At 40.6% G+C, this 25,928-nt stretch overlaps 1 protein-coding gene across 1 annotated transcript in view; it reads left to right on the forward strand.

The window, feature by feature from the left end:
* Positions 1-25,928, forward strand: part of gpr158a (G protein-coupled receptor 158a) — a 568,943-nt gene that overhangs the window by 442,323 nt on the left and 100,692 nt on the right. Inside the window, exon 6 of the mRNA XM_059638942.1 lies at positions 20,583-20,692. Within this exon, the coding sequence (XP_059494925.1) occupies positions 20,583-20,692 (110 nt within the window). The remainder of the gene's footprint in view (positions 1-20,582; positions 20,693-25,928) is intronic.

The raw sequence follows: 25,928 nt of genomic DNA on the forward strand, positions 1-25,928 counted from the left end.
TTGTTGAATATAATCATTGAGTTGATTAAGCTGTTGCTTTTCTGTTTTCTTCCAGTTGACCGTAAGGGCCAGTACTGATCATTAATGTGCTCGAGGTTTTACATCTTCAGTGGAGCATGCCGAAATGTTTCTTTTGAGCAAGGCAGACACTGGATTTGAGAGTGCATAGGGCAGTTTTTTTTTGGATGGTAGTAAAGTGCAAGGATATGGGGAAAGGCAGGAAATTGGAACTCAGTAATAGAACTGGTGCAGGCAAACTGGACTAAATGACCTCCTACTGCTCTGTAATAATCTTTGATTCTTTGACATGTCGAAGCTCTGAGATTAACAATCAGCAGCTGTGAGAACACATCACTGGGAGTATAGACAAGGATTTGCGTTATCATGAGAGACATTCCAGGCCGAATGAGAAGAACAGATTGGGGAAAAAGGAAAAATATTTGCAGAATAGCTAACAGAAAATTAAAGGCTCGTAGAAAGGATGTAAATATTGTTGAAGACATCATACCAAAGTGAGAGGAACATGTTTAGTGTGGGGAAAGCAGTGCCCTAATAGTTGTTGTGTTATTGATGATGAAGTCACCCTACAGTGTGGTTCCAAAGAGAGAGCACTTGGAGCCACTTTATGCAGCAAGGAAAACCAGTCGCATTTCCATCAAAGGCCCGAACACAAGCTGAATGACTTTACTTGTAAGTGTTTAGTTAGAAAGAAGCAAAACATGCCGATGAAGATGGAGCAAAATCAGTCAATAATTATGTCAATTACCTTTATGCCATAAAAAGGTTGGTGCTGTCAAGTCTTAAAGGTGATAAATGGTTTGTGACGGTTAGAGTGATAACTGCAGGAAAAGGGTGTCAATGCACTTAAGGTGTTAGCTAGGCGCTGGTGCTTTGTGCAACATCATGAGTTTCACAGATTGGAGTGGTAGCTCAAGTTAGTGACACAAAATCTAAGCCCTTATCAGTGATGTTAAGGCTACGATGGGATAATACCCACACATAAAAGACAGACTAAGCTGAGAGCCCAATGTGAGAATGAACATCCACAGTTCTTGATCATCCACATTCAGCAACTTCACTCTTCGCAGCTGAAACAAGTCTACACTGTAGACTGATAATGCTAGGCTCCCAGAAGAGATTTGAAGCATTTTGCAGGCCATTAAGGCACTAACTGGATGTCCGCCTGATGAAGATCATTAAGAAGTAGATCAGAGTGAGAGTTGAAAACAACATCTGCCAAGGAGACTTCCAGCTGCCTTCCTGTTCAGTCTGAGAGACCAGACAGAAGAGTTGGAAGAAATGAACATTTTTATGAAAGTGACTATTCTAATGGACCGAATTAGCTGAATGGTAGCAGTGGAAAAAGAAACAAGACAGCTGAATATATGGATAGGTCCAAATGAAGATTGTACACCATGCCATCCATTGAAAGAAATTTTGCCACAACTTGCCAAAGCATATGTCTTTGCCATTATTTATGTGCAGTGTAGTTACTGGCAAAACAAGCTGGATGAAAGCAGCAGTTTTCTAACTACTTTATGGATGCCATTCAAAAGATACAGTTGGTGGTGTGAACCACTTGTCATTTCTACTGCTCTGGAAAGGTACCATTACAGAAAACATGTGGAGCGGAAACAATTGTGCGTGGTTTACTATTCTACTGATGTGAGGTACAATGGGAGAAGCCATTGGAAATCAAGATCAGAATCTACTGCAATTGCTAGGAACAGCTCACCAGATGAACCTGAAGCTAAACAAGAAAAAGATGTAGTTCAAGATACCTGAAGTCAAGAATAGAACTAAAGCTTTGACAGCCAAAGGACTTCACTGAGACTCTGACAAGGTAAGAGCTATATCAGAAATGTGAAAATTAAAATACAAGAAAACAATGCAACGATTTGTTGGAATTGTAAACAATTTAACAAAGCTCTTGCCTAATTTGTCATCAAAGTCTGAACCTCTATGCAAACCCACTGCCAAGGATCAGCACTGGTGTTGAGGCACAGGACAAGACACAAATTTCAAATCAAACAACTATTGTTGACAACACCTTTGCTGAGTTATTGCATTATTGATGAAGAAGTCACCTTATGGTGTGATTCCAAAGAGAGACGACTTGGAGCCACTTTATGCAGCAAGGAAAACCAGTCGCATTTCCATCATAGGCCCTGACACAAACTGAATGATGTTATGCTCCGATAGTGAGAAAATACCTGGTTATTATCTTCGCTTGTGAGCATTTTAATCAGTACCTTTTTGGAAGAGACAAAGTGACAGTCACATCTGATCAGAAGCCACGTAAGTACATCTTCCTCAACCCATTTATCCCTGTTTAAAAGCACCAGCAAAGCATGTTACTTCATTTTCAGAGATTATCTATATGTACCATGCAGACAACTAAAACAAATATACATTCCTGACATGCTGTCAAGAGCAGCACTCCTGATGAAGAACATTGGCAAGGCTAAGATGGAGTGTGAGATGTTGCACATTCAAAGGAAAGCAGCAGCTTGATATGTCATAAAAGTCAACAACCCAATGGAGATGCCAAAACTGAAAAGGCAAGCGTCTTTCTCAAAGCAAGCAACAATGCAAAATGTGACTCATTAATTCAGTAGGTAGTCTTGGCGAAAAGATAACCCAAAAGCATCAAGTATATACCTGTTGTTACAAGAAAGTATTGCACATTCTGAGATGAAGTCATAGCCCAAAGTGGCAACCTGTAAAAATGAAATAAGACCATAAGAACATAAGACGTAGGAGTGGAAGTAAGGCCATTTGGCCCATCGAGTCCACTCCACCATTTAATCATGGCTGATGGGCATTTCAACTCCACTTCTCTGCACTCTCCCCGTAGCCCTAGATTCCTGTGAGATCAAGAATTTATCAATCTCCACCTTGAAGACATTTAATGTTCCAGCCTCCACTGCGCTCCGTGGCAATAAATTCCACAGGCCTACCACTCTCTGGCTGAAGAAATGTCTCCTCATTTCCATTCTAAATTTACCCCCTCTAATTCTAACGCTGTGCCCACAGGTCCTAGTCTCCCCACCTAACAGAAACAACTTCCCAGCGTCCACCCCTTCTAAACCATACATTATCTTGTAAGTTTCTATTAGATCTCCCCTCAACCTTCTAAACTCAAATGAATACAATTCCAGGATCCTCAGCCATTCATCGTACATTTAACCTACCATTCCAGGGATCATCCGTGTGAATCTCCGCTGGACACACTCCAGCGCCAGTATGTCCTTCCTGAGGTGTGGGACACAAAATTGTACACAGTATTCTAAATGGGGCCTAACTAGAGCTTTATAAAGCCTCAGAAGCACACCACTGCTTTATATTCCAAACCTCTTGAGATAAACGACAACATTACATTTGTTTTCTTAATTACGGACTCTACCTGCAAGTTAACGTTTAGAGTATCCTGGACCAACACTCCCAGATCCCTTTTGTAATTCTGCTTTACGAATTTTCTCACCGTTTAGAAGATATTCCATGCCTGTATTCTTTTTTCCAAAGTGCAAAACCTCGCATTTGCTCACATTGAATTTCATCAACCATTTCCTGAACTCCTCTCCTAAACTGTCTAAATCTTTCTACAGCCTCCCACCTCCTCAGTACTACCTGCCTGTCCACCTATCTTCGTATCATTGGCAAACTTCACCAGAATGCCCCCAGTCTCTTTATCCAGAACATTAATATACAAGTTGAACAGCTGCGGCCCCAACACTGAACCCTGCGGGACACCACTTGTCACCAGTTGCCATTCTGAAAAAGAGCCTTTTATATTAACTCTCTGTCTTCTGTCAGACAGCCAATCCTCAATCCAAGCCAGTAGCTCACCTTGAACACCATGGGCCCTCACCTTACTCTGCAGCCTCCCGTGAGGCACCTTATCAAAGGCCTTTTGCAAGTCTAGATAGATAACATCCACTGGGTTTCCCTGGTCTGACCTACTTGTTACCTCTTCAAAGAATTCTAACAGGTTTGTCAGGCATGACCTCCTTTTACTAAATCCATGCTGACCTGTTCTAATCTGACCCTGCACTTCCAAGAATTTAGAAATCTCATCCTTGACAATGGATTCTAGAATTTTACTAACTACCAAGGTTAGGCTAATCGGCCTATAATTTTCCATCTTTTGCCTTGATCCTTTCTTAAACAAGAGGGTTACAACAGCAATTTTCCAATCATCTGGGACTTAACCAGACTCCAGTGACTTTTGAAAGATCACAACAAAAGCCTCCCCTATTTCCTCAGCCACATCCCTCAGAGCCCTAGGATGTAGCCCATCGGGGCCAGGAGATTTATCAATTTTTAGACCTTTTAGCTTTTCTAGCACTGTCTCTTTCGTAATGCCTATCATACTCCACTCTGCTCCCTGACTCTTCTTAATTGTTGGGATACTACTCATGTCTTCCACTGTGAAGACTGACACAAAGTACTTATTAAGTTCTTCAGCTATTTCCTTATCTCCCATCACTAGCCTTCCAGCATCAATTTGGAGCGGCCCAATGTCTACTTTTTGCCTCTTGTTTGTTTCTTATGTATTGAAAGAAACTTTTACTATCATTTGTAATATTACCAGCTAGCCTACCTTCATATTTGATTCTCTCCTTCCTTATTTCTCTCTTTCTTATCCTCTGTTTGTTTTTGTAGCCTTCCCAATCTTCTGATTTCCCACTGTTCTTGGCCACTTTATAGGCTGTCTCTTTTTCTTTGATACATTTCCTGACTTCCTTTGTCAGCCATGGCTGTCTAATCCCACCCTGGGTAACCTTTCTTTTCTTTGGGATGAACCTCTGCACTGTGTCCTCAATTACACCCAGAAACTCCTGCCATTTTTGGTGTACTGTCTTCCCTGCTCGCCACTGCCTCCAGTCGATTTTTGTCAATTCCTCTCTCATGCCCCTGTAATTACCTTTATTTAACTGTCACACCATTACATCCGATTTTGCCTTCTGTCTTTCAAACTGCAGACTGAAGTTTACCATATTATGATCGCTGCCTCCTAAGTGTTCCCTTGCTTTAAGATCTTTTATAAAGTCTGGCTCATTACATAGCACTAAGTCCAGAATAGCCTGCTCCCTTGTGGGCTCCATCACAAGCTGTTCCAAAAAGCCATCCTGTAAACATTCCATGAATTCCCTTTCTTTGGATCCACCGGCAACATTATTCACCCAGCCCACCTGCATATTGAAGTCCCCCATGATCACCGTGACCTTGCCTTTCTGACATGCCCTGTCTATTTCCTGCTGCATCTTGCACCCCTGGTCCTGATCACTGTTAGGAGGTCTGTACATACCTCTCATTATGGTTTTTTTGCCTTTGTGGTTCCTCAATTCCACCCACACAGACTCCACATCTTCTGATCCTATGTCATTCAGTGCTGTAGATTTAATTTCATTCTTAACCAACAAGGCAACCCCGCCCCCTCTGCCCATTTCCCTGTCTTTTTGATAAGTTGTGAATCCTTGGATGTTTAACTGCCAGTCCTGAACTCCCTGTAACCATGTCTCTGTAATGCCTACCACATCATAATCATTCAAGATGATTTGTGCTGTTAAGTCATCAACTTTGTTGCGAATACTATGAGCATTTAGGTAAAGTGCCTTAATGCTAACTTTCTTATCATTATTAGAGATATTGGAAATCCTAAGATGTCTTAAGCTATCCTTCCTTTTTGCTGTATTCCTAGTCTGCCTCGAGCTTAAATCCACCTGTGCACATGCTGTCCTGCTGCTTATCTTTCCATTTAACTCCATGCTCCCTGTCACTTTCACTTTCCCTTCCCCTGACTCAGAAGTTTAAAGTCATACTGACCACCCTATTTATCCTTTTCGCTAGAACACTGGTTCCAGATCGGTTCAGGTGGAGACCGTCCCAACGGTACAGATCGCACCCCCTACCCCGGTTCCAAAACTGATGCCAATGCCCCATGAAATGGAATCCCTCATTCCCACATCAATCCCTTAGCCATGTGTTTACTTCCCTAACTTTCTTTTTCCTATGCCAATTGGCACGTGGCTCAGGCAGTAATCTGGAGATTGTGACCCTTGAGGACCTGTACTTCAATTTCTTTCCTAGTGCTTGATAATCCCTGAGCAGGTCCTCTACCCTAGCTTTGCCTATGTTGTTAGTCTCAATGTGGACCATAACAACTGGATCCTCCCCCTCCCGCTCCAATATCTTTTCAAGCCGGTCGGAGATGTCCTGCACCCTGGCACCAGGCAGGCAACACACCAACACTCCCGATCCGACTTGCATAGGACACTATCTGTCCCCCTAATTATAGAATCCCCTATCACAACTATCTGTCTTTTTGCTCCCCCCTCTTGAATGGCCTTCTGCACCACGGTGCCATGGTCAGTTGGCTCATCCTGTCCACAGTCCTTTTCCTCATCCGTACAGGGATCAAGAATCTCATATCTGTTGGTCAAGGTCAAGGGCTGAGGCTCCTGCACTCCTGAACTCTGAATCCCCCTACCTGCCTTACTTACAGTCACACCTTGTTGTCCCTGAACGCTTATTGAATTTGAATTACTTTATCTACCGGGTGTGACTGCCTCCTGAAACAAAGTGTCCAGGTAACTCTTCCCCTCCCGGATGTGCCACAGAGTTTGAAGCTCAGATTCCAAATCATTAATTCTGATCCGGAGTTCTTCCAGCAACCAACACTTGCTGCAGATGTGGTCGCTGCTGTTTACAATGGGATCAGCCAGCTCCCACATCATACAGCTACAGCCCATCACCTGTCCAGCCATTACTGCTTATTTAGTTAACTTTTACAATTTATTTATTAATAGCCTGCTTCATGGAGTGCCATGCCTCCAGGGATTTGGTTAATTTGGTTAATGTTCTTTCTCACATTGGGCTCCCAGCTTAATCTGTCTTTTATGATTGGGTATCATCCCATCATGAGCCTGAACCAAGCAATATGGTTCAGGACAACAATAACCGATGTGGTGATTGTAACAAATACAAAGCTAAGCAAGCTAAAGGACCATTTCTGGCTCATGACATCTTAGACAAATCATGGTTGAACCTTGAAATAGGCCTCTTCACTCTTACAGGGCCTCTTTTTAACTCATTCGTGGGACATGAACATCGCTGGCCTGCCAGCATTTATTGCCTGTCCCTAGTTGCCCTTGAGAAGGTGGTGATGAGCTGCTGCAGTCCACATGCTGTAGTTTGACCATAATTTTGACCCAGCGAAAGTGAAGAAATGCTGCTATATTTCCAAGATACTGATAAGTGACAATGGTCTTAAGTTCATGAGTGAAGAAGTTGGCCACTTCATAAACAATTGAGATATTGTATACAATATATAGTTTTTGTACTATCCCCAGTCAAATGGAAAGGTCAAAGTGGCAGTGAAGGTAGCCAAAAAGATTGTAAAGAAATCAAGCCACACCTGCACTGATTTTTACAAGGCAAATCCAAAACCTCCAACGCTCTCAACAAAATCCACATGGCACCTTGTGACTTGTGTAGGGTGATTATAACCTTGATCATACGTGGTGAATGTGAATGGTCAGTATATCTTCACACCAATAGACATCCAAGTACAACAGAAGCTATACCGTCACTGCAGCTGTCTAGTTTCTATCTGGCGAGGGTTAGAATAGACCAGTGTGCAACAATGAGGTGAGATGAAGTAATAATAAGGGTGATCATGGATGTTAATTCCCCTTTTTAAAAAAAAAGTCTTTCACAACTCACTGGCATGAATTTCATCTCAACATTTGGAACCGAATTGGAAAATGCAGCTTGTTGGTCTTAATGTCGAGAGATCACTTGACTTCTCACACATTTGTTCCAAATTTCTCACAATAGCCCATGCGATTCAGGGCGTGAAAAGATTCCATCCATTGTGTTGATGACCAAGTTGGTGACTTCATATCTGTACTGAATAGTGACTGGGCTGATCACAGAATGTCTTCACTCCTGACATCAAGTCTCCTTGTGAAACTAGCTGGACTGTTTTGGTCAAATTATGCTCGGTTTTGATTGGCCAGGTAATACTTTCAGTCTTGGGCAAATGATTTTGTTTGCAGCGCATCTCTGAGAAAGCATCCAAGGAGTTGACAATTTAATTAAACTTTAATTTAATTAAAAGCTAGCCTAATGACAATTATATAATCACCGTTGAAGATCACAAATGCCCATCTGGTTCACTAATATCCTTTCTTGAAGGGAAATCTGCCATCCTTTACCTTACTTGGTCTATGTCTGACTCCAGACCTGTAGCAATGTGGTTGATTCTTCACCACCCTCTGAAAAGTCCTAGCAATCTGCTCAGCTCATGGGAAATTAGGGATGGCCAGTAAATATTGTCCCAGCCAGCAAGGCCTCCATCCCATGAACAAAATAAACAAAACTGTGCCAGCCAATTTCTTCATAGAAATGTCTCACAAATAGCAAATCAATATTAGCTGTATAATGTGATTTATGTGATGCTGATTGAGAGATAAAAATGCCAGGAAAGCGCACTTCTTCAGAATAGTAATAGAATTTTTTATTTACGCCTAAGAAGTCAAACAGGTTCTTGATTTAACATCAGTTGAATACTGACACCTCAGATGAGCTACTCTTCCTTGGCACTATGCTAGAGTGTTAGGTTAGATTTTGTTTTCAAGTACTGGAAGAGGGCTTGAACCCACACATTCAGTCTCAGAAGAAATTATTCAATTGTTGATCTGAGACTGATATTTAAATTCATTGACTTGGGATGAGTAACATTACAGTGACAATATTGTCAGATTGGCAGCAGAAGTATGGATGAGATAGTTCCTATCATGGCATCAGCATCGTGTAACAACAGAAGGCTACAGCGCAAAAAAATTAGTAATAAATTGTACTAATATACTATATCTTACACCTACTGGTACAGTGTAACAATCATTCAACAAAGGGATGTACACCTGTGAACATAAAAACATAAGAGATCAGTAAGGAAAATTAAAGCTCATGGTATTGGAGGTGGCAAGCTCCTCAATATTCGGCATGAAAAAGAAACAGACAGCGTAGAGACATAGAAAAATAGTTACAGGCCCCTTGAGCCTGCACCACCATTCAATATGATCATGGCTGATCATACAATTTCAGTATCCCACTCCTTCTTTCTCTCCATATCCCTTAATCCTTTTAGCCACAAGGGCCACATCCAGTTCCTGTTGAATATATCTATTGAACTGGCCCCAACAGCTTCCTGTGGGAGAGAATGTTCACAATATACACTAACAATTTGGACACCAAATTGAATTGAATGCCGTATCTCCAAATTTGCAGATGACTCTCAGCTGGGTGGCAGCGTGTGCTGTGAAGAGGATGCAAAGAGGCCACTGATGACTTGGGCAGACTGGCTGAGTGGGCAAATGCTTGGCAAATGCAATATTATGTGGATAAATGTGAGGGTAGAATATTATCTGAATGGTGGCAGTTTAGGAAAAGGGGAGATGCAATGAGACACCTGGGTGTCTGGTGGAACAGTTGCTGAAGGTTGGTATGCAGGTGCAGCAAGCAATGAGGTTGTGAACAGCTGGGCTTCCAGCACTGAACCCTACAGCACCCATTTGTCACTGCCTGCCAGTCTGAAAATGTCCTCCCGAGCTAGGACGCCCAGATTCAAGTCCTACCTGCTCCAGAGGTGAGTATTATAGTGATCGAACTGAGGTCAGCCAGATGCACCTCATAAAACAAGGTCCCTGTTTGGGGCAGTTAACTTGGTTCAATCAGGAAGTCCTGGCTGACAGATATAAACAGGAGTGCCAGATGCTCTTGTGGTACAATGGTAATGCCTCTACCCCTAGACTGAGACATCTAGGTTTAAGTCCAACCTGCGCTGGAGGTGTGTGTGTATGCTTACCTAGGAAAGACATGTGAATGGTAAAAAGGTTGAGTGGACTTTTTTAAAAATTAAATGAACAAAACATTAGGGTTTCTGTTCACTCTAGAAGCCACCTCTGAACTAAGTGGATCAGTATCATATACTATGCATATAAAAATAAAGGGTGACATGGTGAAGGGACACCTGAAGTTATTTCATGTACTATCTCAACATGTCATTTAACAATATTTAGAAAGGCCATTCAGCTATGTCATAGCCAGTCAGCTTTAATTACTTGTTCATTCCAAAGTTGAAGTTGAGGTCAGTGCCTGAGATTAATATAAATGAGCAAGATTAATTTAGGATTAAATCTTTTGACAGCTGAAGTTAATAGCACCAAATTGCCATCTTGTTAAATAGATTGAAGTTCATATGCTTGTACATAACAATTCTTCCCATAATTTAGACAACCTCATTATTATGAGTTGGTGTGGATGAATCGATCGGCTCCCCTTCTGCTGAGAAAAAACTGTTAACTTTCAGGGATATCCAGTCAATGAACCTTTGGTCTCAGTAGGGACAAGGTGGTTGGTGGCAGGATATAATAATTTTGATAACTTCCTACACTGCCCATAGGAGTCTTTTTAATAGAGATATCCTTCTAAATATATGAGACAAAACTGCTACACCGCCTGCTACAAAGACCAATTCAAGAATGAAATGAATAACTGAATGAATAAATAAATGGATAATGAAGAGTTTAATGTCAAAATCAAAATCTTATATTGTCTTTTTATTACCAAAGAAACTTTCTCATTTCAGTTGACAAATATATTACAAGAATTCACCCCTTTTGATCACATTCACCCAATACGTTGGCATCCCTGATGATTCATAAACAAATGAAACCTTAGCACCAAAACACACTGGTCAATTATTTAGTCCCTAACTTTGCAGGTCTTCACTGACAAAGCATCCCATATAGACTAAATAAGACAGGACACAGTTATCCCCTCTAACAAGTTATCCCTTCTGACAAATCATCCCAGGATTGTGTCGTTGGTTTATTTACTTCTATTGGCAAGAACCTCTTTGTTGGTACGGGCTGATGTGATTTAATTCATGTTGAAATATTTCCGTCTCTGTGAGCACTGTTGAGAATCTCCATTTGAGAATCCCTTTAAGACATGGGAGATTTTTCCTTTAAATTTGCAAAGGTATTATGAAGCAAGGCTGAAGTAGGCAATAGAGTAGTATAGCGATTTGAAATGAGGAGAAGAATTTTAGTTAGACTTGCCAAGGGACATTGAAGAAAACAGAAACAGGAGAAAGAATATCTATTGCTTCTACGTTGGAATCAAATATCATTTATCATGCTGAGAGAGAGACATTGTAGCATTATATATGCAGCTCGTTTCCTGAGGGAATTATAGGTCAGTTAGCTTAACTTCTGTAGTAGGGAAAATGCTTGAATCTATCATCAAGGAAGAAATAGCAAGATATCTAGATAGAAATTGTCCCATTAGGCAGACACAGCATGGGTTCATGAAGAGCTGGTCATGTTTAACTAATTTACTGGAATTCTACGAAGACATGATGAGTGCTGAGGACAATAGGGATCCAATAAAGGTGGTGTATATACATTTCCAAAAGGCATTTGACAAGGTGCCACACAAAAGGCTGCTGTATAAGATAAAATGTTCTGGACAATGTATTGCTATGGATAGAGGAAGCAAAGAATGGAGATAAATGGGTGCTTTTCTGGCTGCTGATCAGTGACTAGTTTCTGGTTTTGTTTCTGATTTCTATCATTTGCGGGTCTTTCGGTTTTTACCTTTTTTGCTTGTCACCTTATCCGTGCCTTTCATGATTTTATAAATATCTATAGGGTCACCCCTCAACCTTCCAAGCTCAAGTGAAAGAAAAACGCAGCCTATCCAACCTCTTTTTATAAGTCAAATCGTCTAGTCCCAGTAGTATCCTGATAAATCTTTTCTGAACCTTCTTCAATTTAATATCCTTCCTATAACAGGGCACCCAGAACTGTATGCAGTTCTCCAAAAATGGCCTCACCAATGTCCTGTAGAGCCTAATATGGTTTGAACAATGAAGGCTAGTTGCTAAACGCATTCTTGACCATCTGTCTATTTGTGATGCAACTTTCGAAGGACTATGTATCTGAACTCATAGGTCTCTCTTCAACAACACCACCCAGGGCTCTCCCATTAATTGTAGAATCCCTGCCCTTGTTTGTTCTACCAAAATGCATTACCTTGTATTTGACCAAATTAAACTCCATCTGCCACTCCTCAGCCTGACCCAGGAAATCACGGCATGAGTTCCAAAGAGTACATATTTTTCCTAATCAACCTGTTCAGAGATGGAGACTTGAACCCAGGCTTTTTGGCTCAGAGATAGGGATGCTACTATTATGCCATTACAGTCTGGTACCACAAGGTAGCCTCTCAGGCCCAACCATTTTCAGCAGCCTTATCAATGACTTCTTCCCCATCCTGATGTCACAAATGGGGATATTTTCTGCTGATAGCACAATATTCATTACTATTTGTCACTTCTCAAATTAAAAGCAGTCTGTGGTAAGTAACATTTGTATCTCTCAAGTGGCAGGCAATGATCATTCTCAACAAGAGAGAGTCTGACTATCTCCCCTTGACATTACCATTGTTGAATCAAGGAGATCACTCAGCTCAGTTTGCTGGATAGCTGGTTTGAAATGTAGAGCAATGGCAAAAGCATAGGTTTAATTCCTGTACTAGCCTGAGGTTACCATTAAAGGTCCCACCTTTTGTGATCTTGCCCTTTGCCTGAGGAATGGTGACCCTCGATTTAAACTGCCACTAATCATTTCCATCCAATGAGAGAGCAGTTTGCCAAAGACTTTACCTTCCTTTACACAACCAGTTTCCTTGGGATTACCATGGAGCAGAAACTGAACTGGACCAGACATATACACACACACACACACACACACACACACACACACACACGTGACAAGAGATTGTTGGAGGCCGGCCAATACCTCTAATGGAATAAGTCAGGAGCAAGATGGAATATTCTCCACTTACCAGGATGAAGGCAGATGCAATAACTCTAATAAAGCTTGACACCTTTGGGACAAAGCAGCTCAGTTGACTGGCACCTCAACCACTATCTCAGGTATGAGGAAAGGTTGCGGAAGCTCATTGGAGCGAAGAAGAGTGAGAGGGGACTTGATAGAGGTGTACAAGATGATGAGGGGCATAGATAGAATGGAAAGTCAGAGACTATTTCCCAGGGTGGAAATGACTATTACAAGGATGCATAATTTTAAGATGATTGCAGAAAGGTATAAAGGAGATGTTAGAGGTAGGTTCTTTACACACAGTGTGGTTGGTGTGTGGGATGCGCTGCCAGTGGTGGCAATGGAGTCAGATACATTAAGGACATTTAAGCGACCCTTGGATAGGCACATGGATGATTTTAAAATGTAGAGTATGCAGGGTAGATTGATCTTAGAGTAGGATAATAGGTTGTCACAACATTGTGGGCTGAAGGGACTGGATTGCACTGTGCTGTACTGTTCTATGTTGTATCAGTAATATTCACTTCCTTCACCTCTGATGCAAAGTCAGTGCATTGGTGTACCATCCATACTCTACTACAACTTCATCTGCAAATGACACATCACCGTCACGCGGAATTGTATTGCTGTTGCTTCAGAGTTTCTGGATCAAAATCCTGGAACTCTCTTCCTAACAGGAATGTGGATGTTTCTACACTGCAAGGACTGCAGCAAGATAAGAAGTCAGCTCACTATACTTCATTTAGGGTAATTAGTGATGGTCAATAAATTTTGCCTACACAGCAAATTCTACGAAGAAATAGCAAAACAAAATGTATTTTCTTGTGGAACATTGGTTCAGTTAAGCCCATAAAGTCAGCTGAAAAATTTTGCTATCATCTCACTCCATGGCAAATATTTACTTCTCTGCCATGCAGTTTTTTGAGTTTATTGTGTCATGCTCAATGGATTCTGAACTCCAAACTAATGTTTACTTTTTAAAACTGGACTAACAAGGCCACAAACGATGGCTACCTGAGGCTCAACTAACTTCTTTTGTGAATTTTAACCACAATCTTGCCTCATTAGGAAACAAAGTAAATATTTCAGACTGATGTGAATCAATGTCCTTGTCTGAAATTAATTGCAAAAGAATTGGTAATTATTTCATGTAATTAATGCAATTAATTATATGAATTACCCAAATTGTCTCAAAATTGCAAAGTGCTAAACATCAACACAGGATGATGGGATAAAGATAGACACTACAGTGTCAAGAATAGGACTTCTTATTTGTAAAAGTCACTTGATGAGGTATTTATGTTGTTGTTTAATTTTAAAATCAGCTACAAGCTATTCTGTGTTTCCCCAGAAGCCATCAAGCTAGCTGTAAGTAATCCAAACAGCCAGATGATACCTAAAAACTGGTAAATTTTAATAGGAGAGACTCTCCTGAAGTGTTCCAGTTAAAGTTCACCTGTGAACCAACCCAGTAGAAATTTAGCCACAGGAAACCTCACAGCCTGCTGAAAATCCTTCATTTTATAAAGTGTGAGCTTCTGCTTTTAAAGCATCAGCTTGATTCAGGAGACCAGGCCTGCCCCGGAGGAGATGAATTCATAAAGTAGAGACTGAGTTTACCATAATTTATAAAAGTATAATACCTATACTTGTCGATGAGTGTGCACATGGGAATGAATATGAGTGATGCTGTTTAATTTTGTGTTAAATGCTTGAGAATAAATAGCTTTTTTCTTAAACTCAACATTACTTGCTTCTGGTTAACATAATTGGAGATCTTACTCCAGAAGTAAGAAAAATATACACGTCACATACAAAACAATTTGACCATGGAGAGTAAAGGGAACACACAAATTCTAATCATGAAAAAATTGGGGTATTTCCAGGATAAAATCCATTGCGAATGAGCCAAAGCTGACTTTGAAAGAAAATTCCAAGTAGTCGGGAAAGTAGCGTGGCTAAGATTATTGGAACGAAAACAAAAGGGATTGTTACAGTAAGCTTTGTGAATGCTAACAATAGGAAGTAAAATGATTTTGATGTGAAAGCCTGTAGGAAACACGAAGGTTTAACTCAGCCATAATTAACACATTAAACAATGTTTTGCACCCCTAGCACAGGGGTGGCACGGTGGCTCAGTGGTTAGCACTGCAGCCTCACAGCGCGAGGGACACAGATTCAATTCCAGCCTCGGGTGATTGTCTGTGATAATGGGAGCCTGCTGTGTTCATCCAGTTCCACACTTTGTTATCTCGGGTGACTGTCTGTGTGGGTTTCCTCCTGCAGTCCAAAGATGTGCAGGCTAGGTGGATTGACCATGCGAAATTGCCCATAGTGTTCATGGGTGTGAGGGTTATAGAGGGATGGGCCTGGGTGGGATGCTGCAAGGGGTGGTGTGGACTTGTTGGGTTGAAGGGCCTGTTTCCACACTGTAGGGAATCTAATCTAAAACAAAGAATAACTAAAAGTTCTAGCTAAACTTGTTGAACTGAATATACTTGATAAAGCATGGAAGCCTGAGGTAATAAAAAATAATGGCTGGTAATCCTGAATTCATCTGTGTACCTGAACAAATCGAAGTTTTGGAACAAGAAATAGACCAGGCTATCTTCGCCAAATTTGCTGGGAAGATAAGAAACTTGAGTAAGAGTTGCCAGTAGGAAAGGGAAAGGAGGAAGGTGATTCCCAAAAGAAGAAATTAGGCAGGGATTCCAAGAGAAAGTGAGATTGTCCGGCACATGTTTAAGAGTTTCCTCAGTAAGCATTCACCTTTAAAGTAGGTTAATCAAAATGCAACAGTCAGGTATTGTTTACCAATGTAGCGACTGGATCTATTGTTGGGAAATGACCTGACAGGATACTAAGTACTGCTCACAGTAAATGAAAATCTGCCCAAGAGCACTGGGAAAATGGAAAGGAACCAGCAAAATTCTGCTCAACAACAGAAAATTAGGAAGCTTAGCATCCCAAGGGGAGGCTTTAGAGCCAATGGAGATTAGGAAACACAAGTACACCCTTTGTGGAAACAAGAATAAAGCTCAAGAAGGAAAAGGGCATTAGGATGAAAAATATAGTTGTTAAAGAGGCCTAAATAAAGAGTTTAAGACTTTAAAAAGGCCATACCAAGGCTCATGGAATTAAAAATGAAGGAAATGAAGGCACTGAACTTGAGGCCTGCCTAGCAGGTAAATACAGAGAGGATTTAAATAGGGAAATATACCATTTTCAAACCAGTATGCAAGTAGTGAGTGAAATATCTCACTCAGGCAAAATGCTACAGGACTCTACAAAAAAGGTTGACCAGGCACCTGCGCATATGAAGGTTCCAAAGAAGATAAGAACTAGGAGTAGGTGTAGCTTCTTGAGTCTGTTCTGACATTCAGCATGATCATGGCCTCAACTTCACTTTCCTCCCCATTCATTCCAAGGTGGCAGTGAAGGCAGACTCTTCAGACTGAGCTCCACCTGTTTCTTTTCTTTTCTCTTTTTTTTCTCGCATGTGTTTTATTAATTTCCTTTTTTTCCTGTGAATATTCTGAATTCCTGGCCTTAGTACAGATTCGGACTCTCAGTATCAGTGTGGACCTGACGCAGCTGTCTCCCAGCCCCAGTGTGGCAGTGTCTCGATGTCCCAGTCTGACAGGCTCCTGGTCAGGCATAGCCTGAGGGTGAACCTCGGCCTCGGGAGATGATTCCAGAGCAGTCTCCTGGTCTCGAGCCTTGAGGTGAATCCTGCCATGATCTGGAGTTAAGGTATAGCGAGCACTGAAGGCCAGGTGCCAGCGGGGACTGTGTTGAAAGAACTATTATCTGATTTATTTATTTATTTAGTTTCTAATGTATTTTGCTGAAGAATCTGTACCCAGGTACCTTTTGTACCTAAAATGACGCTGTAAGTAGTGACTTGTAAACCTATCACTGTGCTCTTTTGAGTACGTGACAATAAAGTTAATTCAACACTTCCATAACCCTTTAATTCCACCACCCCGCAACACTAATAACCTCTTCCTTAAATGTATTCAGTGTCTGAGCATCAACCACAATTGGTTAGTGAGTTCCATCAATGCACAACCCATTGAGAGAAGTAATTCCTTCTCACCTCTCATCTAAATATCCAATCCTTAGCTCAAAATTGTGACTTCTCATTCCAAACTGCCTCATAAGGGGAAACATCTGCTCCATGTCTACTTTGTCAATTCCCTTTAGCATTTTAAATCCCTCAATTTAATCCCTTCTCATTCTTCTAAACTCTCGTGAATGTAGGCATCAACTGAACAAGGTCTGCTCATAAGGTCTGCCTTCGGACTGATTGGGAAAATACCCATCCCCACTGTAACAGGGAAAGGGAAGTCAATACACAACACAAGGAACGGGACTTGTGAAAAAAGTAGTGCAAGTGCAGTTTTCATAGAAATGCCCACTAAATCATCACAGGATCAAGTTCAAAAGTGGAATTCATCTAAACCCAGCAGTTCAATTTCCAAGGCCACTGATGATAAGCTGTAATATGAGTTCCAGGCACTTTAAAATAACTCTCAAACCATCAATGCACTAGACGCTAATTTATCAGACTCACTGTCAGACCATATTTGGAACATTGTGAGCAGTTTTGGGCCCGATAAGGGTGGATGTGCTAGGCTGTAGGGGAGTTTTACATGATTGATCCTGGGGAAGGGTTTGTCATATGAGGAGCATTTGAGAACTCTGGCTTTGTACTTGATGGAGTTTAGAAGAATGAGGAGACATCTGATTGAAACTTATGGAATGGCTGGATAGAGTGGACATAGAAAAGATGCTTCCTCCGCTAGGAAGAGACTATGACCTTAGGCACAGCCTCAGAGTGAAGAGATATCCATTTAGAACTAAGATCAGAAGGAATTTCTTCAGCCAGAGGATGGTCAATCTTTGAAACTCACTCCCACAGAAGGCTCTGGAGGCCTAGACTTTGAATGTATTTAAGACCGAGATAGATAGGTCCTTGACTGGGATAAAGGGGAGAAGACAGGAGAATGGGGCTGAGAAATGCATCAGCCATGATGGATGGTAGAACAGATTCAATGGGCTGAATAGCCTAATTCTGCTCCTATATGTTTTTGTTAGTGAAAGCAGGAAACACCATGAAGCAATCAGGATGAGTTACATGCTACAGGCTTTTAAAACAGACACCACCACCATTTTTGCTCCCTAGTTGGGAATGTAGAGTTGCAACATTTCTTATGGTTGAGGGTTTCCATTGTTGGATTACTCCACATGGCTCATTTCACAATCTTCCATTTTCATAGGCTTCAACCAGGAGAAAATGGGCCAGAAGTTGAGTATCCATTTCTTGTTGGAGTGTTCCCTGTGTCAGCAGCTAGACATTTTGGGAATGGTATGTTGGATGCTGGCTGCAAAGGTATGCTGGGTGAAAGGCCTGGCTTGATGCATTGGTAAAACTTTTAAAAATGGAATAAAACATGAAGCATCTCTCATCACTCATTAACCCTTACGCCAACTTAGTGCAAACCCATGCCCACCACATGCCACTTCCCTTATCTCTACCATGATAACTCATCAGTGTCTACCATGGGCATACTTCAAGACTCCCATTGATATTAAATAGTTTGAAGTTTTAGGTGTCTCTTGTGAATCATTTTTGTTAAATGAAACAGCTTCATATATAGAGACATTTATTGTTTCAAACTTTCTTTACCTATGTAGTATATGAAATGCTTTTTGTTAAAAGGTAAGTGAATAATTCCTTTTTAAAAATAAACATTGGAATTCATAAATCTATTTCAAATTGTTGTAACCACTCAAATAGTGAATCAAACTGTGAAATGGCAGGCACCTGACTGTGAAAATGAAAGATTGTGAAATGAGCAAAGTTGAATAATCCAACAATGGAGACCCTCAACCATATGTAAACAGACAAAATAAAGTAACAAGAATGATTTTGACGAAGTTTTAAAGATTTAAAGGTTTCAAATGCTTTGAAGCTTCTGACAATTCCCTTTGACCAGCCTTTTTGATCATTTTAGCAGTTCCCTTTGACAGATCAGATGAGAGTTTAAGAATCTCAGCGGACAACTTGCCTCTAACAAAGAGCATCTTGCCCCTCCCAAAAGTGTCCCAGGACCATATTCAAAGGAATACCTTTTTTCTCCAAAAAAAGATACCCCAGTTGTATAAACAAATCCAAAAAGAACTGCATCTGATTGGGAAGGATAGTTGCCTCTGCAACTTGTGCACAAAACACAGCCCGACTCCACCTCCAGCCCAGCAAAAATGGTAGGTGCTAAGTTGAGCCTAGAACTTTGGTGATCCTCCACCATTCGTTTACCATATCAGAGAGGCTTTCCACTGTCATGAAAATCCAATCCTGTCAAATCTGACTCCTCTCTGGAAATCGTCATGGAGTTCAAACTTACCCCAACTGTTAAGTGTGTTGATGTTAACGCACCCAAAATCTTATGTACCAATGGTAATGAACTTTCACCAGATGACATGTAATTGGAGGTTTTGAGAGAATTGGAATGTGACAGGAGAGAATGTGATATGACTGATAACTAGCAGTACAAAGTTGTTGTGTGAGTGTCTGAATATGTGTGAAGTGTGCATGTGTGTTTACTTTTTCTCTTCCAGGGAATTCATGTTTTAAAAGTAATCAAAATTTATTTTGTACTGTGCTGTGAAGGCATATTCTGAACATCAAACTTACTTTTATCTGGACATACACGGTTGTTAAAGAGGGTCTTGCGGCTACTTTTGTGGATGTTAAACACCCTTAAGAATGAACAAAGGAACAGTGCAGGCTAATGTGAACAAATGCCCTTCCTTCAAACCTATTTCAAAGGATATTACTGTCAAATTGAAAGGGTCATTTACAAACACAGACACTGACACTCCCAAACTCTCAAGGTGTTGAACAACATTACAGGATGTTGTAGTCAACATACATACCAGCCTTAGGTAGAACATTTAAAACTCATGTCATGAGGCATCCATGTTATTACCTGATTTTACAATTAATTAGGAGTTGTTTTGCACCAAAATCCACAAGACTGACTGCAAGCAATCCAAGCAGCTGAGTTAAGTAAAAGCAGCACTTTGAAAGTGGGAAATCTCAATAGAGACAAGGATTCCCCCAATCTGTTCCAGCTAAGGTTCACGAGACAACAAATTTCCTAGAAGGTGAACTGCAGAAATCTCACAGCCTGTTGAGAATCCCTCACTTCAACTTCAAAGCATCAACTTCTTTCAAGAAACCAGACCGTCAACTTGAAACTGGACTAGCCACAATTTGTACCAGCATACGACATTTACATTTTGCCAACATTTGGACACTTGCGTGTGCAATTAATAGAATAGCATGAAATATATTTATTTGTTTATTACACATTTTCTTTGACTTTTTAAACTCATGTTTTGTAAAAGTACTAATTTTTAATATTTATGTATATCATGGTAAGAGAACACTGACATAATTTCCAAATTATGGAGAAAAGGAAGTAAATTTATACCATTCTAAAGGGTAGTCTTTAAATGAACAGACATACAGAACAGAGGTTACAGGAACAAAGTGATACAAGAGTACTTTTTATTCAAATAGTGCTCACACAAAGTGACAGAATTAATAGCATCATTTGATGAGCCGAAAATGTTGCTGTTGTTTTCTTCCTGCAGGTTGTTATACTGTACTTTGAACCAAGTATATTCAGATGTATTCTTCTTCGATGGGTTCGTCTTCTGGGCTTTGCAATTGTTTATGGAACTGTAACCCTCAAGCTGTACAGGTATCGTTTTCTTGCAATCCTATATTGTATTTCAAAATTACACTTTTTATTTGCTGTTTACTAATATGCAGATGATTGCACAAGTTTACAGTTTAAGATATTACTTCTGTTCAGCAACTTAACCCTTTTATAAAGATTAAAATACTGCCAATTAGGAAGCAAAATTGCAGTGCATTATTGACATTTTCTAACCAACCTGCTCAAAGATGTAATTACACACCTCTGGAGCAGGTGGGACTTAAACTTAGGCCTCCTGACACTAGGTAGGAACACTAACACATGATATGTTTTACATTACCATGCTCGTGATTAAAACATCATCAGTTAGAAGGGTATTTGGGAAAATTTCCCTTGCGCAGTCCAAGATTTTCCACTCATTGATACTGATGAAAGGAAAGCATAGTTGGGAGTAGGCAAGTTCACAGTATAAGCCCCTGGCAGGTGACACTCTGTGACCAGGAGTTTGCAAGTACAGCATTCACCTTCAGAAATCAATATGCATGTTTCAACCATGCCTGTGATACCATTTTGTTTTAAGTGTATGTAAAACTTGGATACAGTTTTAAGTGCAGAGATATTACAGGAAATTAATGATGAGCATTTGGGTGGTAGGTAGGAAAATAAGACAAGGGTCAAAACATGAGTTCATATCCTAACAAATCAGTTTTGTACACTTCTTGCTTAAACATGGCTTTGTATTCTGTTATTCTACTTTCAAAAAAAGAGAACTCCTCACTCAGCCCCCACTTGAATATCCAAGCTGTTCTTCAAACTCCACTCTGACAGTTGGTAACAGCCTTCTCATTACCCTACCCCTATCCAACCTCTTTAAGCAGATTTGACTTCCATCGGGAAGTTTGTTAAAGGTTAGAACAATATCAATCTAATTGTGGGTAATTCACAAGTTTTACCTTCATGAACTCCAATACATATGAAAAGCAAAGAGGTCGATGGCAAGTGACAAAATTAATTTCGCCTGTTTTATGCTGATCACCCAATAAAACTGAACCTTTGTGACATTTCATTCATGAAAAGGATCCCATATCTGCACTGGTTTACTCATTTTGCACTTTTAAATCTTATTTTTTCCCAAAGAAAAAACTAATAACTGACATTTCAAAGCTTGAGCCAATTGTGCAACTCGTTTGTGTTTTTTTTAAAAAAGTTCTTCATATTTTTGTAGCTTAGTTGGGACAAAGGGTTTGTCTCGGAAGCAGATGAGGTCATAGGTAACACAATTTGGAGCTAGAGGAAAACACCAGAGCGGGCAGCATCAGAGGAGCAAAAAAGTTGATGTTTCGAGTCAGGGATCAGCTTTCAGCTGACTCTGTTGTGCTGCCTGGCCCGCTGTGTTCCTCCAGCTCCATGCTGAGTTATCTCTGACTCCAGCATCTACAGTTCTTGCTATATTAGATCAGGTCATCTGGCTGTGGACAGGTGGGAATAGAGAGAAGGAGCTAACTGGTATTAGGAGGGATTCAGTCAAGAAATCTGAGACTGGAAGACAGCATTGTTTACAGCAGAGAAGTAAATTTGTGGAAACACAATAGGCCAAGTGATTAAAGCAGACAATGAAGGCTGTGCTGTGCATTTTATACTTAAGTGTAAACTATACAATTTAATGATCATACTTTACAAAACATTTTTATAATGAAACATTCTGCATTTTAAAAAGTTGTGTTGCTGATTTAATACAGTGCAGTAAAATCAGAACTGAATACCAAGGATACAGTAACAATTTATAGACTTGCACCATTGTTTCTCTCGTACCTCTTGGAAAAGATTGTTCCATGGGCACACCCATGCTTGTTCTGAGCAAAAGACTGGTTTTAAAAGGGAGAAAATCTGAGATTTGGTGCTTGATATTTAGCTCCTGCCGCCACTGGGATTGGAGTTTTGTAGAGGCAGAATGGGATAAGCCTCAGGGTTCCACAAGAGTGTCTTGTCAGATCATGGGTATAATTAACAGAAAGTTGTGCTCCTGACATGGCTATGCTGAATGCCAAGCTTTTCCAGTATTGCTGTAACTCTGATTTCTACCCAGCAATGTGGAAAATTGCCCAAGATACGTCCTGTACTCTTTTAAAAAAAAGGGAAAAACTCAACCCCACCAATTGTCACAATATCAGACTCTCGAACATCAGCAAAGTGATGGAAAGTGCCATTAACAGTACTATCAAGTGGCACAAACACAACAGTTCAACAGCTCACTGACTCAGTTTGGCTTGTGCTAGGCCCACTCATGGTCTACTCCTCATCACAATTTTTCCTCAAATATGGATAAAAGAGTTGAATTCAAGAGAGGAAGTGAGGGTGACTGTTTTGACATTAAGGTTGTATTTGATTGAGTGTGGCATCGAGAAATCCAAGCAAAATTGGAGTCAATGTGAATCAGGGAATCTGATGGCTAGAGTCTTGTCAGAAGAAATATACTATAGGAAAATATGGCCATTTACTTTGGTAGGTAGAATAGAGGAGCTGAATGTTATTTAAATGAAGAAAGATTACAGGGATGTAAAAGGGGTGGAGGAATTACATTATCGATTAAGAAGAATATCACAGCTGTGACTAAGAGAGAACATCTTGGAGGAAGGTTCATCTCGCGGGTTGGAGTTTCAAATAGTGAGCAGATGGAAATGTATTGAAACGTATAAGATTCTTAGGGACCTTGACAGGGTAGGTACTGGGAGGTTGCCTCCCCTTTTGGGGAATCTAGAACCTGAGGCCTAAATTTCAGAGTAAATGGTCACCCATTTCAGAGAAGAAAGAGGAGAATTTCTTCTCTCAGAGGACAGTGAATCTATGGAATTCTTTACTGCAGAGGTCTGATGAGACTGGGTATTCATGGCTGAGATGGACAGATTTTTAATCAATAAGGGAATCAAGGGAAGTAAAGTAAGGCAGGAAATTGAAGTTGAGGACTACCAGATCAGCCATGATCTCATTGAATGGCAGGGTAACCTCGAGGATCTTAGTGACTAATGCCTGCTCCTACCTCTGATAGCCTTATGCCCTATACCTAGCACAAAGAGAGATGGTAATACATGCAAAGTCCTGCAGGTGCCAGAGATATGAAATAAAAGCAGGAAGTGCTGGAGGAACTCAGCAGGTCTGTCAATAACTCAGCTTTAATAGCACATTCCAAACCTGCAACTTCTACCAACTAGAAGGACAAGAGCAGCAGATGCATGTAAACCGTACCATGTGCAAGATTCCATCCAAACCATGTGCATTCTTGACTTAAAACTATATTGTTCTTTACCATTGCTGGGTAAAAATCCTAGAGCTCTCTTCCTTACAGTTCTTTGGGTTCCCTCCACACCAGAGAAGGGCAATGCTTCAAAATGGCAACTTAGCGTTACGTTCTCAAGGGCAATTAGGAATGAGCAACAAATAGAGCAAGGTCCTGTGCAAAAATTATAACATTTCTCCTTACTGCTACTGAAGCATTCTCATCCCAGACTGATAACTATTCCAGAAGTGTTATAGCACCTTAATTAGCAGCTTCCAGAAACAGTCTTTTATATCATGATAGGACGCGCTTTTTTCCTTGATGTCAATTAACCCTTTCAGATGCTGCCTTAGACAAGAGATAAATAAAAGCTATGGGGTTTTAAAATCTCAGCTATTTGAAGCCAGTTGCACCCTGTGAAAGTCAGGAAACTTTGAGCTGTTTTCTGCAACAATTTAAATGACTTCTATCATTGATGGAACATTTCTAAGTGAGTCAGACTCATGAAGCCCTTTGTCATTTCTGTTGTTTCAAATATCGCAAAAGTTACCTTGGAAGATTAGTTGGCCCTTATAACTCACATCAAGAGCTTTTAACCACAGAACTGTCAATCAACAGGGGATGTCCAAAGAGTCTTCAGATTCTGTTTTCAGTCATTCAATCATTTTCAGGACCAAATAGGCTGTATGTGTGATTATGTATGTTGAGACAACCATCAAGATGATGGGCCATTGAAAACTTGGTAGTATATTACACACAATGTAGCGTAAAATTGAACCCAGTAATTCACATCAACTCCTCTATCACCTGTTTAACCATGAAAATTCTCTTACTGGTTCAATTATACACCAATAAAACCTTGCTCTTACTTGTCTTGTGCCACCAAAGCCCACGTATTTTATGACGGCGTGGCAGAAGGAAGACCAAAGGCATTTTCTTTGCATAGCAAAAAGCTGCACTATTGTTTACTCAATAGGCCCCCCACAAGGTGCTTTGCCTTTGTTTTCACAGATTTCTGTGAAATCCTACAGAGGTATTAAAGCACACAGACAATTTTCTGATCTGTAACATGATGTATACTGGTTCACAGAAGGTGCAGAACAGAGTAGTGGGTGCAGACCCTTAACGCTAGTTATCTGCTTTCTTTAGTGCACAACACACATGTGTAATGGAACGTTTTTATTGGATCAGCATTATATGGCCGTTTTTCTGAGGAATAGATCTGAGTTAATGGTATTTTGATGAAAACCCTTTCAGAAATGTGTATTCACCTGTATTTTTACAAAATATAAATTACTTTGTCAGTGGACTAATGAGTTTTACTTGAATATACAGGATATTGTGGAACTTCATCAGGGCTATAGACAGGGTGGATAGCAAGAAGCTTTTTCCCAGAGTGGGGAACTCAATTACTAGGGGTTACGATTTCAAGGTGAGAGGAGGAAAGTTTAAGGCAGATACATGTGGAATGTTCTTTACGTAGAGGGTGGTGGGTGCCTGGAACACGTTGCCAGCGGAGGTGGTAGAGGTGGGCTCGATAGCGTCATTTAAGATGTATCTAGGCAGATACATGAAGGGGCAGGGAGCAGAGGGATACAGATCCTTGGAAAATATGTGACAGGTTTAGACAGAGGATTTGGATCGACGCAGGCTTGAAGGGCCAAAGGGCCTGTTGCTGTGCTGTAATTTTCCTTGTTCTTTGTTGAACCATCTGGACAACAGGCTGCCTTAGATCTGGTAATGTGTAATGAGACCCTTTGAGCCTGCTCCGCCATTCTTCACGATCATGGCTGGTCGTCCAACTCAATAGCCTGATCCTGCTTTCTCCCCATAATTGATCCAATTTGCTCCCAGCGCTATGATCTAGTTGCCTGTTGAACTCAATCAATATTTTGGCATCAACTACTTCCTGTGGTACTGAATTCCACAAGCTCACCACTCTTTGGGTTAAGAAATGTCTCCTCATCTCCATCCTAAATCACCTATCCTGAATCCTCACACTGC

This window comes from Stegostoma tigrinum, chromosome 2 (assembly GCF_030684315.1).
Source record: "Stegostoma tigrinum isolate sSteTig4 chromosome 2, sSteTig4.hap1, whole genome shotgun sequence".
NCBI classification, from domain to species: domain Eukaryota; kingdom Metazoa; phylum Chordata; class Chondrichthyes; order Orectolobiformes; family Stegostomatidae; genus Stegostoma; species Stegostoma tigrinum.